At 43.6% G+C, this 21751-nt stretch overlaps 1 protein-coding gene across 5 annotated transcripts in view; it reads left to right on the top strand.

Annotated features, from left to right (window-relative positions):
• LOC142287827 (arylsulfatase H-like) overlaps window positions 1-21413 on the top strand; it is an 81919-nt gene extending 60506 nt beyond the window's left edge. For all 5 annotated transcript variants that reach the window (XM_075333470.1, XM_075333468.1, XM_075333471.1 and 2 more), the window contains 3 exons: window positions 1706-1868; window positions 9275-9396; window positions 20946-21413. In XM_075333470.1, the coding sequence (XP_075189585.1) occupies window positions 1706-1868; window positions 9275-9396; window positions 20946-21298 (638 nt within the window). In that variant the 3' untranslated portion in view covers window positions 21299-21413. The remainder of the gene's footprint in view (window positions 1-1705; window positions 1869-9274; window positions 9397-20945) is intronic.
• The last annotated feature ends 338 nt before the right edge of the window (window positions 21414-21751 follow it).

Below are 21751 nucleotides of genomic sequence, written 5' to 3'. Positions count from 1 at the left end.
AAAACTTTCTGTACTGTATTTGAGTTACTCTGCGACCTGTGGTTTTACACACATATACCTGAGCCCCTGGGGCCAGCCTCACTCTCGGGAGGCCATACCACCAGACTGCAGTGCAGACACCATTAGCCCCAGACGCTCGTTAAGCTGCGGTGGCGGTCCCCCATCACCCTGACCGCAAAACTGAGAGTGGCGTCACGACTCCTATACAAGTGAACCGGACATACCTGTTGCCAGAAGGGTCCCTACAGAGAAGTCCCAGCAGTGCCCCGCAGGCGACCGCTGTGGCGCTATGGTGGGCGACTCAGTGCACAGAGTCAATCTCCCAGTTGTAACTTGCCAAGCTTGGGACTGTCTCGTCATCATCAGTCAAACCGTACCAGCAACACCGTATCTGGTGGTAACAGCAATATTATGGAACCTTTTCATAATTTTTTTAGACCATCCTTTGTAAGGCCACAAGAGACAAGAAGTCTGACACATAGTCAACGGCTAGAAGACTATTCTCCTTGTGGAGACCTGACAAACCAGTATGGCTGCCAGAGAGGGGTCTTATAGCTGCAAAGCCCCTCTGGGAAATATTCAAATTCTCTCTCCAGGAAGGAGACAAACTCTAGTGCCACCTATTGGAAGTAGCAATCCTAAAAGTCAAAAGTGGTTATTCAACAAGCCTTTTCATATGACTTAGGATTTATACCAGATCAGAACCCGAATTTGCAGACATGGTGTTTCGGGGTGATTGCCGCTCGCTATAAGACCCCTCACTGGCAGCCAGACTGGTTTGTCAGGTCTCCGCAAGGAGAATAGTCTTCCCTGTGGTCCCCACTATAGCTTCTCATAAGCCAGATCAGATCCCAAACTTTGCACTGACGAGGGGCAATCAGACCGAAACACCGTGTCTGCAAATTGGGGTTCTGATCTGGTATAAATCTTAAGTAATATGAAAGGGCTTGTTAAAAGCCCAATTTTAACTTTTAGGATTGCTACTTCCAATAGGTGGCGCTAGAGTTTGTCTCCTTCCTGAAGAGACAATTTGACTGTGATTATAAGCATGCACAAGAAGAAAATGTATCTATTCTCAAGACCTTCTCCAGCCCTGCTTGGTCCCACTCCTGACACTACTGGTTGGGTCCCCAATTCCAGTCCTGAAGGGCCGCCAACAGTGCATGTTTTCAGGATTTCCTTAGTATTGCACATGTGATAAATAATTTAATCACCTGCACAGTTGATGATTCCAACACCCATGCACTGCTAAGGAAATCCTGAAAACATGCACTGTTGGCGGACCTCAAGGACTTGAGTTGGGGAACCCTGGGTTAGGAGTATTCATCCCAGACTTCCCACTCTGGAGGAACTACACTTCTAGCAAACAGTGACTGGAAAATTGACTGAAGTGATATGGAAAGGGTTTGAAAGCTGAAACAAACATGTCCCGCCCGGAACCATAATGAGATCAGGAAGATATTTTAATCTACGTTCTCTCCCTTTTTTTCTGTGCATAGTACTGATTATATATCAATAACTGACAATTTGTCTATGCTCTGTCTAAAATATCATGTAATCCAAATGGCAGACTCTTCTCTGTATAATATAATAATAATAATAGTAATATATTTTTCTCGCCTCTAAACTCATCTGTGCTTAAGCACCACTCATCCACTTACCATCTAACCGTGTATACATTGTTCTCTGGTCTCTGCACCCATAGGTGGTAAAGGTATGGGAGGATTGGAAGGTGGAATACGAGTGCCAGGAATCCTCCGTTGGCCGGGTGTTCTTCCTGCAAATACTGAAATTAATAAACCAACAAGTCTAATGGATATTTACACTACAGTAGCGAAGCTTGGAGGAGGCATGCCACCTCAAGACAGGTACAAAAATGGAAATTTATAGTTTCATAGTGTTTAAGGTTGAAGGTAAACGTAGGTACATCGAGTTTAATCCATGACCTAACCTAACATGTTGATCCAGAGGAAGGCAAAAATATCATGTGATTATGATTAAACCTCCTTTCCTATACCTGTAGTGGATGCACATTTGTCCCTGTTGCAGGCCTAGGTGTAAAAAGATCATTAGAAAGAGCTTTGTACTGTGCACTCATATATTTGCACATTGTAATAAGATTGCCCCAAAGCCTTTGTTTTTCCAAACTGAATAACCCCAAATTTAATAACCTTGTTATCAGGGGAGTGCAACCTGGTTGTGTATTTGAGTGTGTAAGTGGTTCCGGTACATCCGTCTCCTTTGCGCTCCAAGATCCGACTGCCTCTACATTAGTTTCGTTTTTGTCTTTCCTTGCACACAAGGGGGTTGGTCTTGACTTTCGCGCCATTCTCCTCATGTTAGTTTCGTTTCTCACTTTTCCTTGCTTGGGAGAGGATGGGCCTTGACTTTCACGCCACTTTTACTGCCAGCCCACGAAGGGCGGGCATTCTTTAAACCCTTGTTTTTCAATAATGGCCACTGGTTGCAAACTTTTTCGACAAACAGTCTCTCAAGTACTCAGTCCATAAGGCACACAGTACCCAGGTTTTAGATGGCACGATATCCTGTTCGTGACGCCAAAATGTAGCACCCAGGGGGCAGGGGTTGTCAGGCACGGGGAGTATCATACCTGAGTTACTCGTCACCAGGCCGGTGTGGTGGTCTGGGATTTCACGGTGGCCTGCCTGGCTTCGTGCCCCGAGGTATACACCAATAAGAAGGGATAATGATAGGGGTTGTAGTAGCATGATTGTCGTGACGCCAGTTGTGGTAAATGGCCAGTGATTAGTCGCCGCTGCTGTCGTTGTCATCTGGGCCAGATGGTAGTAGCAGCCAGAGATAGTATCGCTCCCCACAGGTGGAGCGGGCCCCGGCGAGGATGATCAAGGGATGGCGATTGCCTTTGGCGCCGAAGAGCGGGGCGGCAGCGCTAGTAATAAGACGCCAGTTGCTGCGGTTCCAGGTGTCTTTACTCACTGTTTGTGCCGCTCGCCTGGGTAGTACCGGTCACGCGCTGTGATGGGCCCCAGATTCCTTCAGAGGTCAGTCCGATGTGATGCTTGGTGGGCCCCTTCCTCCTAGTGCCGTGTGTGTTGGACCCCCGTGGCTTTAAGCTACTTGGGGACCCCAGTTTGTCTCAAATAGTACTCTTGTCCCTATTTGCAGGTGCCGCGGCTCCACAATGGCGCCTTGCACTGTCCAAGGCCAAAGATCCTATTTAGCACTGTGTTTTCGGGCTCTGTGTGGCCAGGAAAACTTAAAACCTCCCTGTCCCGGCAGATTCTGGAAAAACAACTTGGAGAATGATCTTTCCTAGGGTCCTGCCCCCTGTGTGGCACCGGTTCCGAGGGAGCAATGAAGTTCTCCCCTCAGCAACCGCATGAACTCCTGTGTCCCACCAGAGCACAGGTAAGACACGTCTGCTCCTCTCCTTTCCTGCCACAGAACTCCTCTCTAACTGTGGTGTTGGCTCCTAACTTCTCCTAAGTGGCTGCTCCTCCCCAGACCCCTGCCACTAGTGGGTGGTGCCTCCTATGTTTGAGGGCAACCTTAAGATCCTACCTTAGTCCGGTCTCCATTGAGGAGGGCAACCTGGTTGTGTATTTGAGTGTGTAAGTGGTGAAACCGGTACCGACCTCCTCCAGATCCAGTTGCAGCACTACACCTTAAATCAGGTGCAATACTCCGTGGCAACTAGAGCCTCAGGGGTGCCACACAAACATAAAGGTGTAAGTTACACTAACATTTGATAAAAAATGGTTTACTTCAGATACTCTTTATAATACAGCATTTTGCCCCATTAGGGCTCATTCAGACGTAAGCTTTCCACATACTAGTTGTACCAGTAGTTTTCACTTTTAACCCGCTGCTGTTAAAGAACATTGTATTCACATCCATGAAAGGGATTCTCATATGTGGAGGTGGCTCAGGAGCTGAGCTCCCTTCACACTTAGGAAATACTGGCTATATTAAAGGGAATCTGTCAGCAGCCTTCTGCTATGTAATCTGAAGACCACATGCTGCAAGGGTCATACAGATTACAGGGCTGGAGGGTGGACGGGAGGCAGGAATGGAGGATGAGGGTGGTAGTCGGAGGTGTACGATGGGGGTGACGGTTAGAAAAGTCTATTAGGATCGTGACGCCAACTGTGGTTCGCGGCTAGGGATGGGGGCCGCCGCTGCATGGTCTCTCACTGGGGCAGATGTCGGGTGCAGCTGTGATGGTATCGCTCCCCACAGGGGGAGCGGGCCCCGGGACGATGGCAGGGGCACGGCAATCTCCGGGAACGCCGGAGCGCAGGGCGACAGCAATCAGAGTCAAAGTAAATAGGTGCGGGTTCCAGGTCTTTACTTACTAGTTCAACGCCGCACCCTTGGTACTGGTCTCTGCCATGATGAAGCTCCGGTTGACCCCAGGTAGGTCAGAGGTTAGCTCCGATATGGCAGTCTATGTGGGTCTCTCCTTCTCTAAGATGCGCTGTGTCGATCCCCGTGGCATGAACAGCCTTGGGGACCCCCTTGGTTGTTTAAGTGTCCCAGCTCTCTCGCAGGTGAAGTGGATCCTTGCCTTGGGATGGGCCACTGAACTCAGTCCCGGATCCAGTGTATCCCTGTGAGTTGAACTATTTGAGTGGTGGACGGGAGACCTGAAATCTTTCCGCCCTGCAGATGTTGGCAGCCAACGTGAAGTATAACTTGCCCTAGGACTCTGCACCTGTTTTGAATTAATTCTGTCTTTGCTCCTGTATTTTACCAGTGCTCCCCCTCCCTCTGGAAGAGTCACCAAGCTATGGATTTACCAGTTGTCATGGTGATCACCTCTGCTCTAATTAATGAGAAGCCACCTGCTGTATGTGTCATGCAAGGAAATTACTGACTCATTCTCTGACTGTGTGGTTTAAGTGGTTTAAGTGAGACATACCAGACATTAACCTTTCCATAACCGGGATAGATACTGCGCCTTAAATGAGTTGCAGTAACCTGTGGTGACCAAAAGCTTCAGGGGCGCCACATTAGCACTATTTTATAATAGAAAGTAACAACATGGCTGTAATACTGAATAAATTGGTACCTACATTTGGTGAAGAAATTGATTTTGTGGTTCTTGTTTAGTCATCATATTACATTTTCTACTAATTAGATTTCAGTGCACAGAGGCCGGACTGTACACTGGATCTTCTCCACCCTGTCTGTGATTCCCTGGCACCTCCGCCTGCCACCTGTCTGTAAATGACAGGTCACTGCTGAGATTTAAAACAGAGGATGCAGGTCATTTATAGACTAGAGGCAGGCAGAGGGGCTTGGGAAACAGACAGGGATAAGAAGACCCAGTACACAGATCAGCCTCTATGCATCGAAATCTTATTAGCAGAATACTACAAATGTAGATTAAACAATGTATCAATTTAATTGGTATTACATCACTATTAAAGCCATGCATTTACTTTACATTACAAAATCTTGCTGACAGGTTCCCGCAAATGCGCAAGTGACAGCACTGTCTGCTCCCATTGGCGCCCCTGCAAAGCTGCATCTCCTGGCAAGACATCACATCAATATCGCACCAAAAACACATCGCATTTAGGTGCTTTTTTTTTTTTTGCCACAAGATGCAGATCACAAAAATGGTTTTCATGGCGGTTCGGTGTGGTTTTCTGCCAGGAGATGCAAATTTGGTGCTGAAAAGTCTGCACCAGATTTCTGCACCAAGTTTGCATCTCCTGTCAGAAAACCACACTAAAACGGCATTAAAAAACATTTTTGTGTGTTCTTTTGCTAAAAGATGCAGATTTGGTGATGTCACCTCTCACAGCTGCCGCTCAGTCAGTCTCTGCCTGAAGCTGCAGCATGTGGTCATGTCCTGTGTCCGCATGCTGCAATTTCAGAATGTAGCAGGGCTGAGATCGTTGTGGGACATTGCAAGGATTACGTCAGATCTGGGTGTTTTGGGGGTTAATAAAGGGGTGAAAGATGGTCTGGGTTTTTTTGTTTTTTATTTCAAATAAATAATTTTTTGGAGTTTGTGTTTATTTCTTTTCACTTACAGGATTAGTACTGGGGGTCTTATAGACCCGTACCCTCTACTAATCTAGAAATTAGTGGCAGCTGTGAATTGTCATTAACCCCTTATATTACCCCAATTGCCACCACAACAGGGCAAGCTGGATGAGCAGGGTAATGCCCAGAATTGTCATATCTAAAGGATACGACAATTTTGGGGGGCTGCAAGCTGCTATTTTTAGCCTGGGGGCCCAATAACCATGGGCCTCCCCAGCTTGAAAATACCAGCCCCCAGCTATCGATTTTATCTTGGCTCAGGAACCGCATTGCATTTTTTTAAATTATTTATTTAAATCATTTTCAAAAACTGCATGGGGTCCCTTGTACTTTGATACATAGCCAAGATAAGCATATGGCTGGGTGCTGCAGCTTGTAGCCATCTGCTTTATCTGTGCTGGGCATCACAATATGGGGGGATCCTATGTTTATTTATTTTTACACCACTATAGGGATGCAGACAGCGTTTTTGATTCTAAACAATCACAGACACTGTCACACAAAGTGGGTGCTCGGTCTGACTGCAACTAATCAGACGCTAAGACTGTCGGTGGGCAGGGGGAAGCAGTGAATATGTATGAGGTTAATGAGCGGATCTGGAAGCAGTGTGACAGCTGCCAGGAAGGTCAGGAAGTATAACTGTCCTGCTTTTTTCCTTATTTTCTTTCTTTTGCAGCCTTCCTAGCCCTTATTATCACAAGCCCCTTTAGCCCTTACTGACATCAGCATGCCTAGCCCTTACTAACACATAAGTTTTGCCTCCCATTTAATTCAATGGTTTTCAGATATGTATGTTGAACTATTTAGCGAACACTGCAAAAGTCGATGAACCCAAATACAATCATGAAAGGTTCACTTATCTCTACTCCTGAACCCGTTTTATTAGAGCATTGTGGCTGCTTCCATTCACCAGGGGAGCTATCCGCTACACTTGGCTGCAGGGAAAGGTAGAAAAATGCAGCTAGAAGGCTAATGGACCAGACAGCATGTAATGCTTCTGTGACATGAGAGATGCCAGCAGGGCTACTTGATCTGGGTGTGAGAGCCCAGCATTTGAAAACTGTTATTGTTTTGGGTCTAATGGTGTCTTTTGAGTGTGATTCTTTTAGGGGTGTTTGCTTATCTTGGTGAAGGATCTACCCACCATATACTATGGTACAATACCATATGTAAACAGATAAGGAAGAAATATACCATACTAGTATTTTGCCCCCTATACAACATGAATGCAAAAAGAAAGAGGTATTCTGTTAAGAACCAGAAAAAAATCATGGAGGACTCCCAGAGCAAAAGTCTTTCTGCTTTCTGCAAAGAGAAGATGTTGGATATCCGAATCTTCCAAAAATGGAAAAATAAAATATCTCCTGAAAATAAGCCCTAATGTATCTTTTGGAGCAAAAATGAATATAAGATCCTATCTTATTTCCAGGGAAACATGGTATTGCAATATTGTGGTTAGTCTTTTTAAATTTAAAAATTGTCATATTGCAATTTTCTCTACTGCACATTCTCCTTCTCGCCGTACTTTGCTCTTGAGATTTCTCAGATCATGACTGGAGAACCAATCCATTCATTTTACTTTATAGTGTCTACTGAGTGCTAACAATATACAGTGCCTACAAGTAGTATTCAACCCCCTGTAGATTTAGCAGGTTTACACATTCGGAATTAACTTGGCATTGTGACATTTGGACTGTAGATCAGCCTGGAAGTGTGAAATGCACTGCAGCAAAAAAGAATGTTATTTCTTTTTCTTTTTTTTTTTAAATTGTGAAAAGTTTATTCAGAGGGTCATTTATTATTCAACCCCTCAAACCACCAGAATTCTGTTTGGTTCCCCTAAAGTATTAAGAAGTATTTCAGGCACAAAGAACAATGAGCTTCACATGTTTGGATTCATTATCTCTTTTCCAGCCTTTTCTGAGTAATTAAGACCCTCCCCAAACTTGTGAACAGCACTCATACTTCGTCAACATGGGAAAGACAAAGGCGCATTCCAAGGCCATCAGAGACAAGATCGTGGAGGGTCACAAGGCTGGCAAAGGGTACAAAACCCTTTCCAAGGAGTTGGGCCTACCTGTCTCCACTGTTGGGAGCATCATCCGGAAGTGGAAGGCTTATGGAACTACTGTTAGCCTTCCACGGCCTGGACAGCCTTTGAAAGTTTCCACCCGTGCCGAGGCCAGGCTTGTCCGAAGAGTTAAGGCTAACCCAAGGACAACAAGGAAGGAGCTCCGGGAAGATCTCATGGCAGTGGGGACATTGGTTTCAGTCAATACCATAAGTAATGTACTCCACCACAATGGTCTCCGTTCCAGACGAGCCCGTAAGGTACCTTTACTTTCAAAGCGTCATGTCGTCTACAGTTTGCTCATGATCACTTGGAGGACTCTGAGACAGACTGGTTTAAGGTTCTCTGGTCTGATGAGACCAAGATCGAGATCTTTGGTGCCAACCACACACGTGACGTTTGGAGACTGGATGGCACTGCATACGACCCCAAGAATACCATCCCTACAGTCAAGCATGGTGGTGGCAGCATCATGCTGTGGGGCTGTTTCTCAGCCAAGGGGCCTGGCCATCTGGTCCGCATCCATGGGAAGATGGATAGCACGGCCTACCTGGAGATTTTGGCCAAGAACCTCCGCTCCTCCATCAAGGATCTTAAGAAGGGTCGTCATTTCATCTTCCAACAAGACAACGACCCAAAGCACACAGCCAAGAAAACCAAGGCCTGGTTCAAGAGAGAAAAAATCAAGGTGTTGCAGTGGCCTAGTCAGTCTCCTGACCTTAACCCAATTGAAAACTTGTGGACGGAGCTCAAGATTAAAGTCCACATGAGACACCCAAAGAACCTAGATAACTTGGAGAAGATCTGCATGGAGGAGTGGGCCAAGATAACTCCAGAGACCTGTGCCGGCCTGATCAGGTCTTATAACAGATGATTATTAGCTGTAATTGCAAACAAGGGTTATTCCAAAAATATTAAACCTAGGGGTTGAATAATAATTGACCCATACTTTTATGTTGAAAATTTATTAAAATTTAACTGAGCAACATAACTTGTTGGTTTGTAAGATTTATTCATCTGTTAATAAATCCTGCTCTTGTTTGAAGATTGCAGGCTCTAACTTATTTGCATCTTATCAAACCTGCTAAATCTGCAGGGGGTTGAATACTACTTGTAGGCACTGTATGGTATCATGGCATAACAAATACATTTCTATGCTTTCAGAATAATTGATGGTAAAGATTTGATGCCTCTTCTGCAAGGACGTGTACCCAACTCTGATCATGAATTTATGTTTCACTACTGTGAGGAGTACTTGCATGCGGTTCGATGGCAGCAAACCAGTAGTAAGTACAGAAGAATATTTTGATAATGTAAATGGAACTTTTTTACATTCCTATTCTTTTGTTCTAATCTAGTAGCGCATATTATGGAATATTGGTCTGCTGTGCCACACCCCACCTGGATAGTCTGTATTGTTTTTTGACATTGAAGTCTATGGAAAATGGATCCGTAAAATTGGTATACATTTTTCTTATATTTGAACCCAAATTACTGGATTCATTTCAAACAGATGATTACTGGCCATGTGGACTAAGGGGTACTTTACACGCTGCGACATCGCTAGCAATTGCTAGCGATGTCGTGCGCGATAGCACCCGTCCCCATCGTGTATGCGATATTGTGTGATTGCTGCCGTAGCGACATTATCGCTACGGCAGCATCACACGCACATACCTTGACAGCGACGTCACTATGTCCGCCGAACAATCCCTCCTTCAAGGGGGAGGATTGTTCGGCCTCATAGCGACGTCACTGCCACATCACTAAGCGGCCGGCCAATAGGAGCGGAAGGGCGGAGAGGAGCAGAACGTAACATCCCACCCACCTTCTTCCTCCGCATTGCCACTGGATGCAGGTAAGGAGATGTTCGTCACTCACGCGGTGTCACACATAGCGATGTGTGATGCCACAGGAACGATGAACAACATCGTACCGCTGGCAGCAGCGATATTAAGAAAATGAACGACGTGTCAACGATCACCGTTTTGGAACGATTTTGCGATCGTTGATCATCGCTCATTAGTGTTACACGCTGCGATGTCGCTACCGGCGCCGGATGTGCGTCACTAATGACGTGACCCCGACGATATATCGGTAGCGATGTCGCAGCATGTAAAGTACCCCTTAGTCTTAAGTCCCCTTCACACGTCCGTGAAAGACGTTCATGTTTTGCACAGCCGTGTTGAAGGTGCATATGGCTCATCCGTGTTCAAACACACTAGTGTTCAAATCACGGATATCACACGGAGAGTAGAAACGTTTTACTTACCTGTCCCTGATGCTGCTGTCCCCGGCGCTGATGTCTCCAGCGCTGTTGCTTCTGAGTGTGTGATGCAGTGAATATTCATGAGCATAATGACCTAGCCTGGAAGCAAATGAAAGCAGGGAATACAGAAAATCATGTTATTTCAAAGACACGTGTTTTCTCCTGTACGTGTCACACTGATGTGACACAGATCACATCAGTGTGTGGTGTATGTGACATCAGTGATGCCAGAGGAAAACGGACTTGTCTCCTTACGGAACACATGGACACACATGTGCTCCATACGGTCACACGTTTTTTGTGAAAACGCTGATGTGTGTGCAGACCCATTGATTTTAATGGGTCTGTGTATGTCCATGTCTCCGGTATATGTGAAAACGGATGTCATACCTACCAGAATTACTTCTGTGTGAAGAGGGCCTTAGTAGTTGAATATAGCCTACAATTATTGACTTCATTTCATTTCTAAGGGTGGCTTTGCACATTGCAACATCGCACGTGCGATGTCGGTGGGGTCAAATCGAAAGTGACGCACATCCGGCGTCAATTTCGACATCGTAGTGTGTAAATGCTAGATGATACGATTAACGAGCGCAAAAGCATCGTTATCGTATCATCGGTGCATTCACCGACGTTTCCATAATGCCGCTGCCGCGACAGGTACGATGCAGTTCCTCGTTCCTGCGGCAGCACATATCGCTGTGTATGAAGCCGCAGGAGCGAGGAACATTTCCTTACCTGCCGCCGGCGGCTCTACGGAAGGAAGGAGGTGGGCGGGATGTTTACATCCTGCTCATCTCCGCCCCTCCGCTGCAATTGGCCGCCTGCCGTGTGGTGTCGCTATGACGCCGCACGACCCGCCCCCTTAAGAAGGAGGTGGGTCGCCGTCCAGAGCGACGGTCGCAGGGCAGGTGAGTGCATGTGAAGCTGGCGTAGCGATAATTTTCGCTACGCCAGCTATCACAAGATATTGTACCTGCGACGGGGCGGGGACTATCGCGTGCGACATCGCAGCATCGGCTTGTGATGTCGCAACATGCAAAGCCCGCCTAAGGCTCTGTTCACATATCTTGTTGTCATCCATTTGTAATGGATCTATACAAATGAATAAATCTGTGACATTCAAAGCAAAAATGGATGCAAACTTTGATTTCTATTTTGCAACTAGTTTTATTTAGTTTATACAGAGGTAGAGAGGTGGTGTGCAAAAAGGAGGAATACAGCTATATCAAAGTACAAAAACAGTCCTTATTACAATTAGGACAAGAACAAACACATATTAAAAACACTTAAAAAAGGCCTAACAGCCCCATATACATAATTTTGTCCCTATAGGGTACAAAAATATCTCCTCCTTCCCATACAGCTATATTCCATCAGATAATTCGTGCTCTAATATAACAGGCTTCTCTTTATAAACATATACAGTTAGGTCCAGAAATATTTGGACAGTGACACAAGTTTTGTTATTTTAGCTGTTTACAAAAACATGTTCAAAAATACAGTTATATATATAATATGGGCTGAAAGTGCACACTCCCAGCTGCAATATGAGAGTTTTCACATCCAAATCGGAGAAAGGGTTTAGGAATCATAGCTCTGTAATGAATAGCCTCCTCTTTTTCAAGGGACCAAAAGTAATTGGACAAGGGACTCTAAGGGCTGCAATTAACTCTGAAGGCGTCTCCCTCGTTAACCTGTAATCAATGAAGTAGTTAAAAGGTCTGGGGTTGATTACAGGTGTGTGGTTTTGCATTTGGAAGCTGTTGCTGTGACCAGACAACATGCGGTCTAAGGAACTCTCAATTGAGGTGAAGCAGAACATCCTGAGGCTGAAAAAAAAGAAAAAATCCATCAGAGAGATAGCAGACATGCTTGGAGTAGCAAAATCAACAGTCGGGTACATTCTGAGAAAAAAGGAATTGACTGGTGAGCTTGGGAACTCAAAAAGGCCTGGGCGTCCACGGATGACAACAGTGGTGGATGATCGCCGCATACTTTCTTTGGTGAAGAAGAACCCGTTCACAACATTAACTGAAGTCCAGAACACTCTCAGTGAAGTAGGTGTATCTGTCTCTAAGTCAACAGTAAAGAGAAGACTCCATGAAAGTAAATACAAAGGGTTCACATCTAGATGCAAACCATTCATCAATTCCAAAAATAGACAGGCCAGAGTTAAATTTGCTGAAAAACACCTCATGAAGCCAGCTCAGTTCTGGAAAAGTATTCTATGGACAGATGAGACAAAGATCAACCTGTACCAGAATGATGGGAAGAACAAAGTTTGGAGAAGAAAGGGAACGGCACATGATCCAAGGCACACCACATCCTCTGTAAAACATGGTGGAGGCAACGTGATGGCATGGGCATGCATGGCTTTCAATGGCACTGGGTCACTTGTGTTTATTAATGACATAACAGCAGACAAGAGTAGCCGGATGAATTCTGAAGTGTACCGGGATATACTTTCAGCCCAGATTCAGCCAAATGCCACAAAGTTGATCGGACGGCGCTTCATAGTACAGATGGACAATGACCCTAAGCATACAGCCAAAGCTACCCAGGAGTTCATGAGTGCAAAAAAGTGGAACCTTCTGCAATGGCCAAGTCAATCACCAGATCTTAAGCCAATTGAGCATGAATTTCACTTGCTCAAATCCAGACTTAAGACGGAAAGACCCACAAACAAGCAAGACCTGAAGGCTGCGGCTGTAAAGGCCTGGCAAAGCATTAAGAAGGAGGAAACCCAGCGTTTGGTGATGTCCATGGGTTCCAGACTTAAGGCAGGGATTGCCTCCAAAGGATTCGCAACAAAATATTGAAAATAAAAATATTTTGTTTGGGTTTGGTTTATTTGTCCAATTACTTTTGACCTCCTAAAATGTGTAGTGTTTGTAAAGAAATGTGTACAATTCCTACAATTTCTATCAGATATTTTTGTTCAAACCTTCAAATTAAACGTTACAATCTGCACTTGAATTCTGTTGTAGAGATTTCATTTGAAATCCAATGTGGTGGCATGCAGAGCCCAACTCGCAAAAATTGTGTCACTGTCCAAATATTTCTGGACCTAACTGTATATCACCTTCCATGACTTCTACAAAGGCACTTGGTTTTTTTTTTGTCACAGTGATGGTGAGTAATTTTACAGAATAAAAATATAGTAGTGTGAACGCTAAAGTAAAATGGCGTACACATAGAAAAGTGCTCAGGAAAGGGTTTTCATGCACTGAGGCTCACTCCTTGAACTGTCAAGACACACAATGGGCACTTAAATCCCACTTTTGGACTGCGTTAATATTAATGAAGTAATTTATTTTAAAGAAACAAATGAATAATGAATGTGATTCTGGTCATGTAAGTCATTACATTTCATTCCTCATCTGATTACAAATTAGTTAAAATTATCCAAATTGTTAAAGCATACCCCGTGGGTCAGATGACCTTACATTGTCAGTACATGAAGAATAACAGAATTACTGATCATAATATAATTTGTATTCCACATTTGTCACCAAATGCTCTCTCTATAATTGTCAAATTGTCAGTGAATAGCTACGATGATTTCCCCTATACACAACACACAAAGGAGATCTATGCCAAATTTATTTAAACCAACACAGGGCTGCCACTAGGAATTTCAGGGCCCCATATTGGCAACATTTTCAGGCCCCCTTGAGACTCTGCCCAGGCTCCACCCCAGCTCTGCCTCTAACCCTTAAACCTTCCACAGACTCACCACCACTCTTGGAAAAACTCAACGTCTGCACTACATCCCCACTAATCACACATTAACAGTTCCTATCAAGCATCTGTTGGCTGAAAATATTATATATATATATATATATATATATATACAGTACAGACCAAAAGCTTAGACACACCTTCTCATTCAAAGAGTTTTCTTTATTTTCATGACTCTGAAAATTGTAGATTCACATTGAAGGCATCAAAACTATGAATTAACACATGTGGAATGAAATACTTAACAAAAAAGTGTGAAACAACTGAAAATATGTCTTATATTCTAGGTTCTTCAAAGTAGACACCTTTTTTCTTTGATTACTGCTTTGCACACTCTTGGCATTCTCTTGATGAGCTTCAAGAGGTAGTCACCGGAAATGGTTTTCACTTCAGGTGTGCCCGTCAGGTTTAATAAGTGGGATTTCTTGCCTTATAAATGGGGTTGGGACCATCAGTTGCGTTGTGCAGAAGTCTGGTGGATACACAGCTGATAGTCCTACTGAATAGACTGTTAGAATTTGTATTATGGCAAGAAAAAAGCAGCTAAGTAAAGAAAAACGAGTGGCCATCATTACTTTAAGAAATGAAGGTCAGTCAGTCCGAAAAATTTGGAAAACTTTAAAAGTGTCCCCAAGTGCAGTGGCAAAAACCATCAAACACTAGAAAGAAACTGGCTCACATGAGGACCGCCTCAGGAAAGGAAGACCAAGAGTCACCTCTGCTGCGGTGGATAAGTTTATCCGAGTCATCAGCCTCAGAAATTGCAGGTTAACAGCAGCTTAGATTAGAGACCAGGTCAATGCCACACAGAGTTCTAGCAGCAGACACATCTCTAGAACAACTGTTAAGAAGAGACTTTGTGCAGCAGGCCTTCATGGTAAAATAGCTGCTAGGAAACCACTGCTAAGGACAGGCAACAAGCAGAAGAGACTTGTTTGGGCTAAAGAACACAAGGAATGGACATTAGACCAGTGGAAATCTGTGCTTTGGTCTGATGAGTCCAAATTTGAGATCTTTGGATCCAAAGACACCACTGTGTCTTTGTGCGACGCAGAAAACGTGAACAGATGGACTCTACATGCCTGGTTCCCACCGTGAAACATGGAGGAAGTGTGATGGTGTGGGGGTGCTTTGCTGGTGATACTGTTGGGGATTTATTGAAAATTGAAGGCATACTGAACCAGCATGGCTACCACAGCATCTTGCAGCGGCATGCTATTCCATCCATTTCCCGTTTAGTTGGACCATCATTTATTTTTCAACAGGACAATAACCCCAAACACACCTCCAGGCCCTTTAAGGGCTATTTGACTAAGAAGGAGAGTGATGGAGTGCTACGCCAGATGACCTGGCCTCCACAGTCACCAGACCTGAACCCAATCGAGATGGTTTGGGGTGAACTGGAATGCAGAGTGAAGTCAAAAGGGCCAACAAGTGCTAAGGATCTCTGGGAACAAGACTGTTGGAAGACCATTTCCGGTGACTACCTCTTGAAGCTCATCAAGAGAATGCCAAGAGTGTGCAAAGCAGTAATCAAAGCAAAAGGTGGCTGCTTTGAAGGACCTAGAATATTAGAAATATTTTCAGTTGTTTCACACTTTTTTGTTAAGTATTTCATTCCACATGTGTTAATTCATAGTTTTGATGCCTTCAATGTGAATCTACAATTTTCAGAGTCATGAAAATAAAGAAAACTCTTTGAATGAGAAGGTATGTCCAAACTTTTGAGAAGCTGCTGGCTATGTGTGTGTGTGTGTGTGTGCGCGTGTGCGTGTGCGTGCGTGCGTGCATGCGTGCGTGTGTGTATATATATATATATATATACAGTCATATGAAAAAGTTTGGGCACCCCTATTAATGTTAACCTTTTTTCTTTATAACAATTTGGGTTTTTGCAACAGCTATTTCAGTTTCATATATCTAATAACTGATGGACTCAGTAATATTTCTGGATTGAAATGAGGTTTATTGTACTAACAGAAAATGTGCAATCCGCATTTAAACAAAATTTGACCGGTGCAAAAGTATGGGCACCCTTATCAATTTCTTGATTTGAACACTCCTAACTACTTTTTACTGACTTACTAAAGCACTAAATTGGTTTTGTAACCTCATTGAGCTTTGAACATCATAGGCAGGTGTATCCAATCATGAGAAAAGGTATTTAAGGTGGCCACTTGCAAGTTGTTCTCCTATTTGAATCTCCTATGAAGAGTGGCATCATGGGCTCCTCAAAACAACTCTCAAATGATCTGAAAACAAAGATTATTCAACATAGTTGTTCAGGGGAAAGATACAAAAAGTTGTCTCAGAGATTTAAACTGTCAGTTTCCACTGTGAGGAACATAGTAAGGAAATGGAAGAACACAGGTACAGTTCTTGTTAAGCCCAGAAGTGGCAGGCCAAGAAAAATATCAGAAAGGCAGAGAAGAAGAATGGTAAGAACAGTCAAGGACAATCCACAGACCACCTCCAAAGACCTGCAGCATCATCTTGCTGCAGATGGTGTCAATGTGCATCGGTCAACAATACAGCGCACTTTGCACAAGGAGAAGCTGTATGGGAGAGTGATGTGAAAGAAGCCTTTTCTGCAAGCACGCCACAAACAGAGTCGCCTGAGGTATGCAAAAGCACATTTTGGCAAGCCAGTTACATTTTGGAAGAAGGTCCTGTGGACTGATGAAACAAAGATTGAGTTGTTTGGTCATACAAAAAGGCGTTATGCATGGAGGCAAAAAATCACGGCATTCCAAGAAAAGCACTTGCCACCCACAGTAAAATTTGGTGGAGGATCCATCATGCTTTGGGGCTGTGTGGCTAATGCCGGCACCGGGAATCTTGTTAAAGTTGAGGGTCACATGGATTCAACTCAGTATCAGCAGATTCTTGACAATAATGTGCAAGAATCAGTGACGAAGTTGAAGTTACGCAGGGGATGGATATTTCAGCAAGACAATGATCCAAAACATCGCTCCAAATCTACTCAGGCATTCATGCAGAGGAACAATTACAATGTTCTGGAATGGCCATCCCAGTCCCCAGACCTGAATATCATTGAACATCTGTGGGATGATTTGAAGCGTGCTGTCCATGCTCAGCGACCATCAAACTTAACTGAACTGGAATTGTTTTGTAAACAGGAATGGTCAAATATACCTTCATGTAGGATCCAGGAACTACAGGAAGCGACTAGAGGCTGTTATTTTTGCAAAAGGAGGATCTACAAAATATTAATGTCACTTTTATGTTGAGGTGCCCATACTTTTTCACCGGTCAAATTTTGTTTAAATGCGGATTGCACATTTTCTGTTAGTACAATAAACCTCATTTCAATCCAGAAATATTACTGAGTCCATCAGTTATTAAATATATGAAACTGAAATAGCTGTTGCAAAAACCCAAATTTTTATAAAGAAAAAAGGTTAACATTAATAGGGGTGCCCAAACTTTTTCATATGACTGTTTATATATATATATATATATATATATATATATATATATAAAAAATAAAGGGAACACTTGAATAAAAAATCTTTTTTAAGCAGTGTATATATATACACACACACACACACAGTCATAGTTGAAAGTATTCGCACCCTTGAAGTTGTTCCAGAATATGAAGTATATCCTTCAGGAAATTAGTAATAATACACCCCCTACACTGCCCCTCTCCATAATACATCCTCTACATAGCCCCTCTCCATAATACAACCTTTACACCACCCCTCTCCATAATATTTCTCCCACACTACTCCTGTGTATAATAGCCCACACACACACTGACCCTCTGTATAATATCCTCCCATACACACTGCCCCTTTGTATAATATCCTCCCACACACACTGCCCCTCTATATAATAGCCCCAACACACTGCCCTTCGGTATAATTTCCCCCTACACACTGTACCATTGTATAATATCCACACACACACACACACACACACACACACTGCCCCTCAATATAGTATCTCAACACACACACTGCTCTTCACAAAACTTTGTTAAGAAAAAAAAATCAGGCACCACAGGGTAATAAATATAAAGGGAGGGGTGCTAACAAAAACTATGCAAAAAAAGAATTGTAACATGAGAGGTAAAAAGTTGCATGGCAAAAAAATGTGCACACCTAGCTATTTATATATAAACATGGCTTTTATTGATACAAAACATAAAAGCCAAGTTTATATAAAAATATATATGTCCCCGTTATGGTATATTTGTTCCCATCCTAGAATCCTCCTGGTATACATGTCCTCCTCCTGGTATATATGTCCCCTTCCTGGAATATATCATCCTCTAGGTATATATGTCCCCATCCTGGTTTATTTGTCCCCATCCTGGAATATGTCTACATCCTGGATCCCTCCTGGTATATATGTCCCCATCCTGGGCCCATCCTGGTATATATGTCTCCTTCCTGGGCCCCTTATGGTATATTTGTCCCTTTTTCTTGGTTCCTCCTGGTATATACATCCCCCTCCTAGTATATATGTCCTCCTCTTGGTATATATGTCCCCATCCTGGTTTAATTTTTCCCTATTCAGATATATCTCCCATTTCTTAGCCCCTCCCTGTATATATGCCCCCTCCTGGTATTTTTGTCTCCCTACTGGTATATGTGTGCCCCTTCTGGGCCCTTTCCAGTATATATGTCCTCATCCTGGTATGTATGTCCCCTGAAGCAGGGGCTGGGGTCGGTGTGCCCCCCACCAAGGCCGCCCTTGGCCTCTGTGATCACCCTGTTTCTGTCTTCAGCTCCTCCAAAGAGTCCTTACCATTCTCCATCAGCTGCCATGTCCTCACCACCTCCATGTCTTTGCATTGACAGGAGCAGTGGTTTGAGGTTGCAGCATGATGGCTTCATCACGCTTCTGCACACTGGGCTATGGGATAACTCCCCTGATCTGCCCCACTGATACCACATGGCTAATTTGCATGCAATGCACCTGAAGCGCTTCACATACAAATTAGTTATCTGTAGTATGCACTCAGTTATTGTAGCCATAGCCACACAGTTGGCCCCCTCTGCCATATTTTATGCAGATGTGACTAGGTCTCTGCCCGGGGATTAGTAATGTGAAGTACTTACCTCAGGGCTCGGCCGGACCTCCCTCTTCACCGGGCTCCATACACTAGTAAGGGCAGTAATGCCCTGATGTTGGCCCTGAACCAACATAATACAGAAGCCTGAATTCACACATCTTTTTCACATCTCTAAGATAGCCATCTTACAGCACATTGACCCATATATAGTTTTTTCAATCCATACACACATCAATATTAAGAACAGATCTGCGTCTCGATCTGTGAGACTCAGAGCATTTCCTACTCTGGTCCGTTTTTAAGATCAGACTCAGCCATGAAATTTTATTGGGACCCATCAAAAATGGATGAAACAATGAAGACAGACTTCCTATATCCCATTCATGTTTCATCTATTTTAATTGATACATTGCTAAGAGTCAATAAATGAAAATGTTCAGACAGTGTACCTGCTTTAGCTTTTAGAAAAGAATGAGAAAAAAGCTATTGCAAAACAGAGATAAAAAGCGGTCTATTTCTGATGTATATAAAATTGCAAACAGACTATACCACATGTAAAAAATGCAGAGTTCACTAAGTCACACCAAAAATGTGTGATAAATGTGCCTAATTGGCATATCAATAGACTGCCTAGTCTAAAATTATACCAATTGTAATTGGCTTACTGTGTATGGGTAATTGTGCCAATTTTGGCACTTAATTTTTTGTTGTTGTATACTGTCACAAAACCATCACATTGCAGTGAACTTGCGCCGTTTGTCCAAGGCATGCAAGAGGAAAATCCCCAAGAATTCTCACACATTTAGCAAAGTAAATCTCTCCCACTATGTATTTATAAATGGTATGATCAGATATAACTGATTTAGAAAAGTAATAATAAAAAAACTTTCACAATTAAGACAAATTTTTGTCACTGTAATTAACCCTAGAACGCATACCTGGGGCGTCGCAGGCCTGCACTTGTTTTCTATGGTAGATTTCTATGGTTGCACATTCTAGGGTTAACTAATAAAGGTTCCCACTAGAGTTGGTTGAATTGATTCATAAGACTCCTGTTCATTGGCCGAGGCAGTAATCTATCATCGCTGGCCGGGGGATTTGCAGAGCCCCCATGTGGCAGTCACAGATAATTGCCTTGCCTGATGGACTAGAGTCCCACAAATCGGTCCGCTTTACCCTCAAGGGCGCTCTACACGCAGCACCCGCGCCCGTCATTTGTGCGTCACGGGCAAATCGCTGCCCGTGGCGCACAATATCGTTAGTACCCGTCACACGGACTTAACTTCCTAGCGACGTCACACGGCAAGCGTCCAATAGAAGCAGAGGGGCGGAGAGCAGCCGCATGAAAGACACGCCCACCTCGTTGCTGGAGGACGCAGGTACGGTGTTGTTCGTTGTTCCTGGGGTGTCACACATAGCGATGTGTGCTGCCTCAGGAACGACGAACAACCTGCGTCCAAAAGCAGCAACGGCATTTGGGAAATGGACGACGTGTCAACAATCAACGATTTGGTAAGTATTTTGTATCGTTAGCGGCCGCTCGTATGTGTCACACGCAACGACGTCGCTAACGAGGGCGTATGTGCGTCACGAATTCCGTGACCCCAACGACATCTGTTAGCAATGTCATTCCCACTGAATAACAACAAGCAGAGAAACAATTAAAATTGATACAGCAAGTACACTGGAATATTTTAGAACTATTGATGTCATTTATTCATGAACAATAAATAATAAAATGCTGAAAATAGTTAATTAAAATAAATATTATTTTTCAGGTGCTACTGTTTGGAAGGTTCATTATATCTCTCCCAAGTTCAGTCCAGAGGGAGCTGGAGCATGTTATGGTTTTAAGCTGTGCGACTGCAGTGGTGAGAAGGTGATCTACCACGTACCACCACTGCTTTATAATCTCTCTAATGATCCTTCTGAGAAGAATCCTCTCCCTAGTAATTCAGAACTATACGATGAAGTGCTGCAAACCGTACAGAAGGCTGTGGCACGCCATAATGCAACGCTAAATGCGGTGCCCCAACAGCTAAATAGATTCAACAACCTATGGGATCCCCGGCTGCAGCCATGCTGTGGAATATTTCCATTCTGTTGGTGCAAAGAAGAAAATACTAAATAATTGTAATGAAAACATATATAATTTGTGTATAATTATTTGACAAAGTTAGAGGTTTACTTACAAAAACTTAAGAGAGTACACCTAGTAAATGCATTAAAAATGTTATTTTATTTTATGTCTTTTTTTGTGGATACACTGACAACAGTCTGGATTACGGGGGCATTCCTATCTGTAATGAGAGCTCTGGTACAGACAGTGAGTAACATGAAAATAATTTAAAAGGGCTTATCTCTCAAAGAATATTTCTCAATTATCGATATCCAGTGTATAACATTGAACATCTTCATTGGCCCCATAGACATGGGATGGTCCGTTATATGCACCGGAGCTTCACTGACACTCACCTGACTGCAGCAAAAAAAAAAATTAGAAGGAACATGCAGCTTGAGATTCCCAATCTGGTGAATAGTGAGGCCCCTAGAATTCATATAATGTTACCTGTCTTATACATAG

The sequence above is a fragment of the Anomaloglossus baeobatrachus genome, chromosome 2 (genome assembly GCF_048569485.1).
Source record: "Anomaloglossus baeobatrachus isolate aAnoBae1 chromosome 2, aAnoBae1.hap1, whole genome shotgun sequence".
NCBI classification, from domain to species: domain Eukaryota; kingdom Metazoa; phylum Chordata; class Amphibia; order Anura; family Aromobatidae; genus Anomaloglossus; species Anomaloglossus baeobatrachus.
Note: the sequence above shows the minus strand (reverse complement) of the source record. Positions and strands in the feature narration are given on the sequence as shown.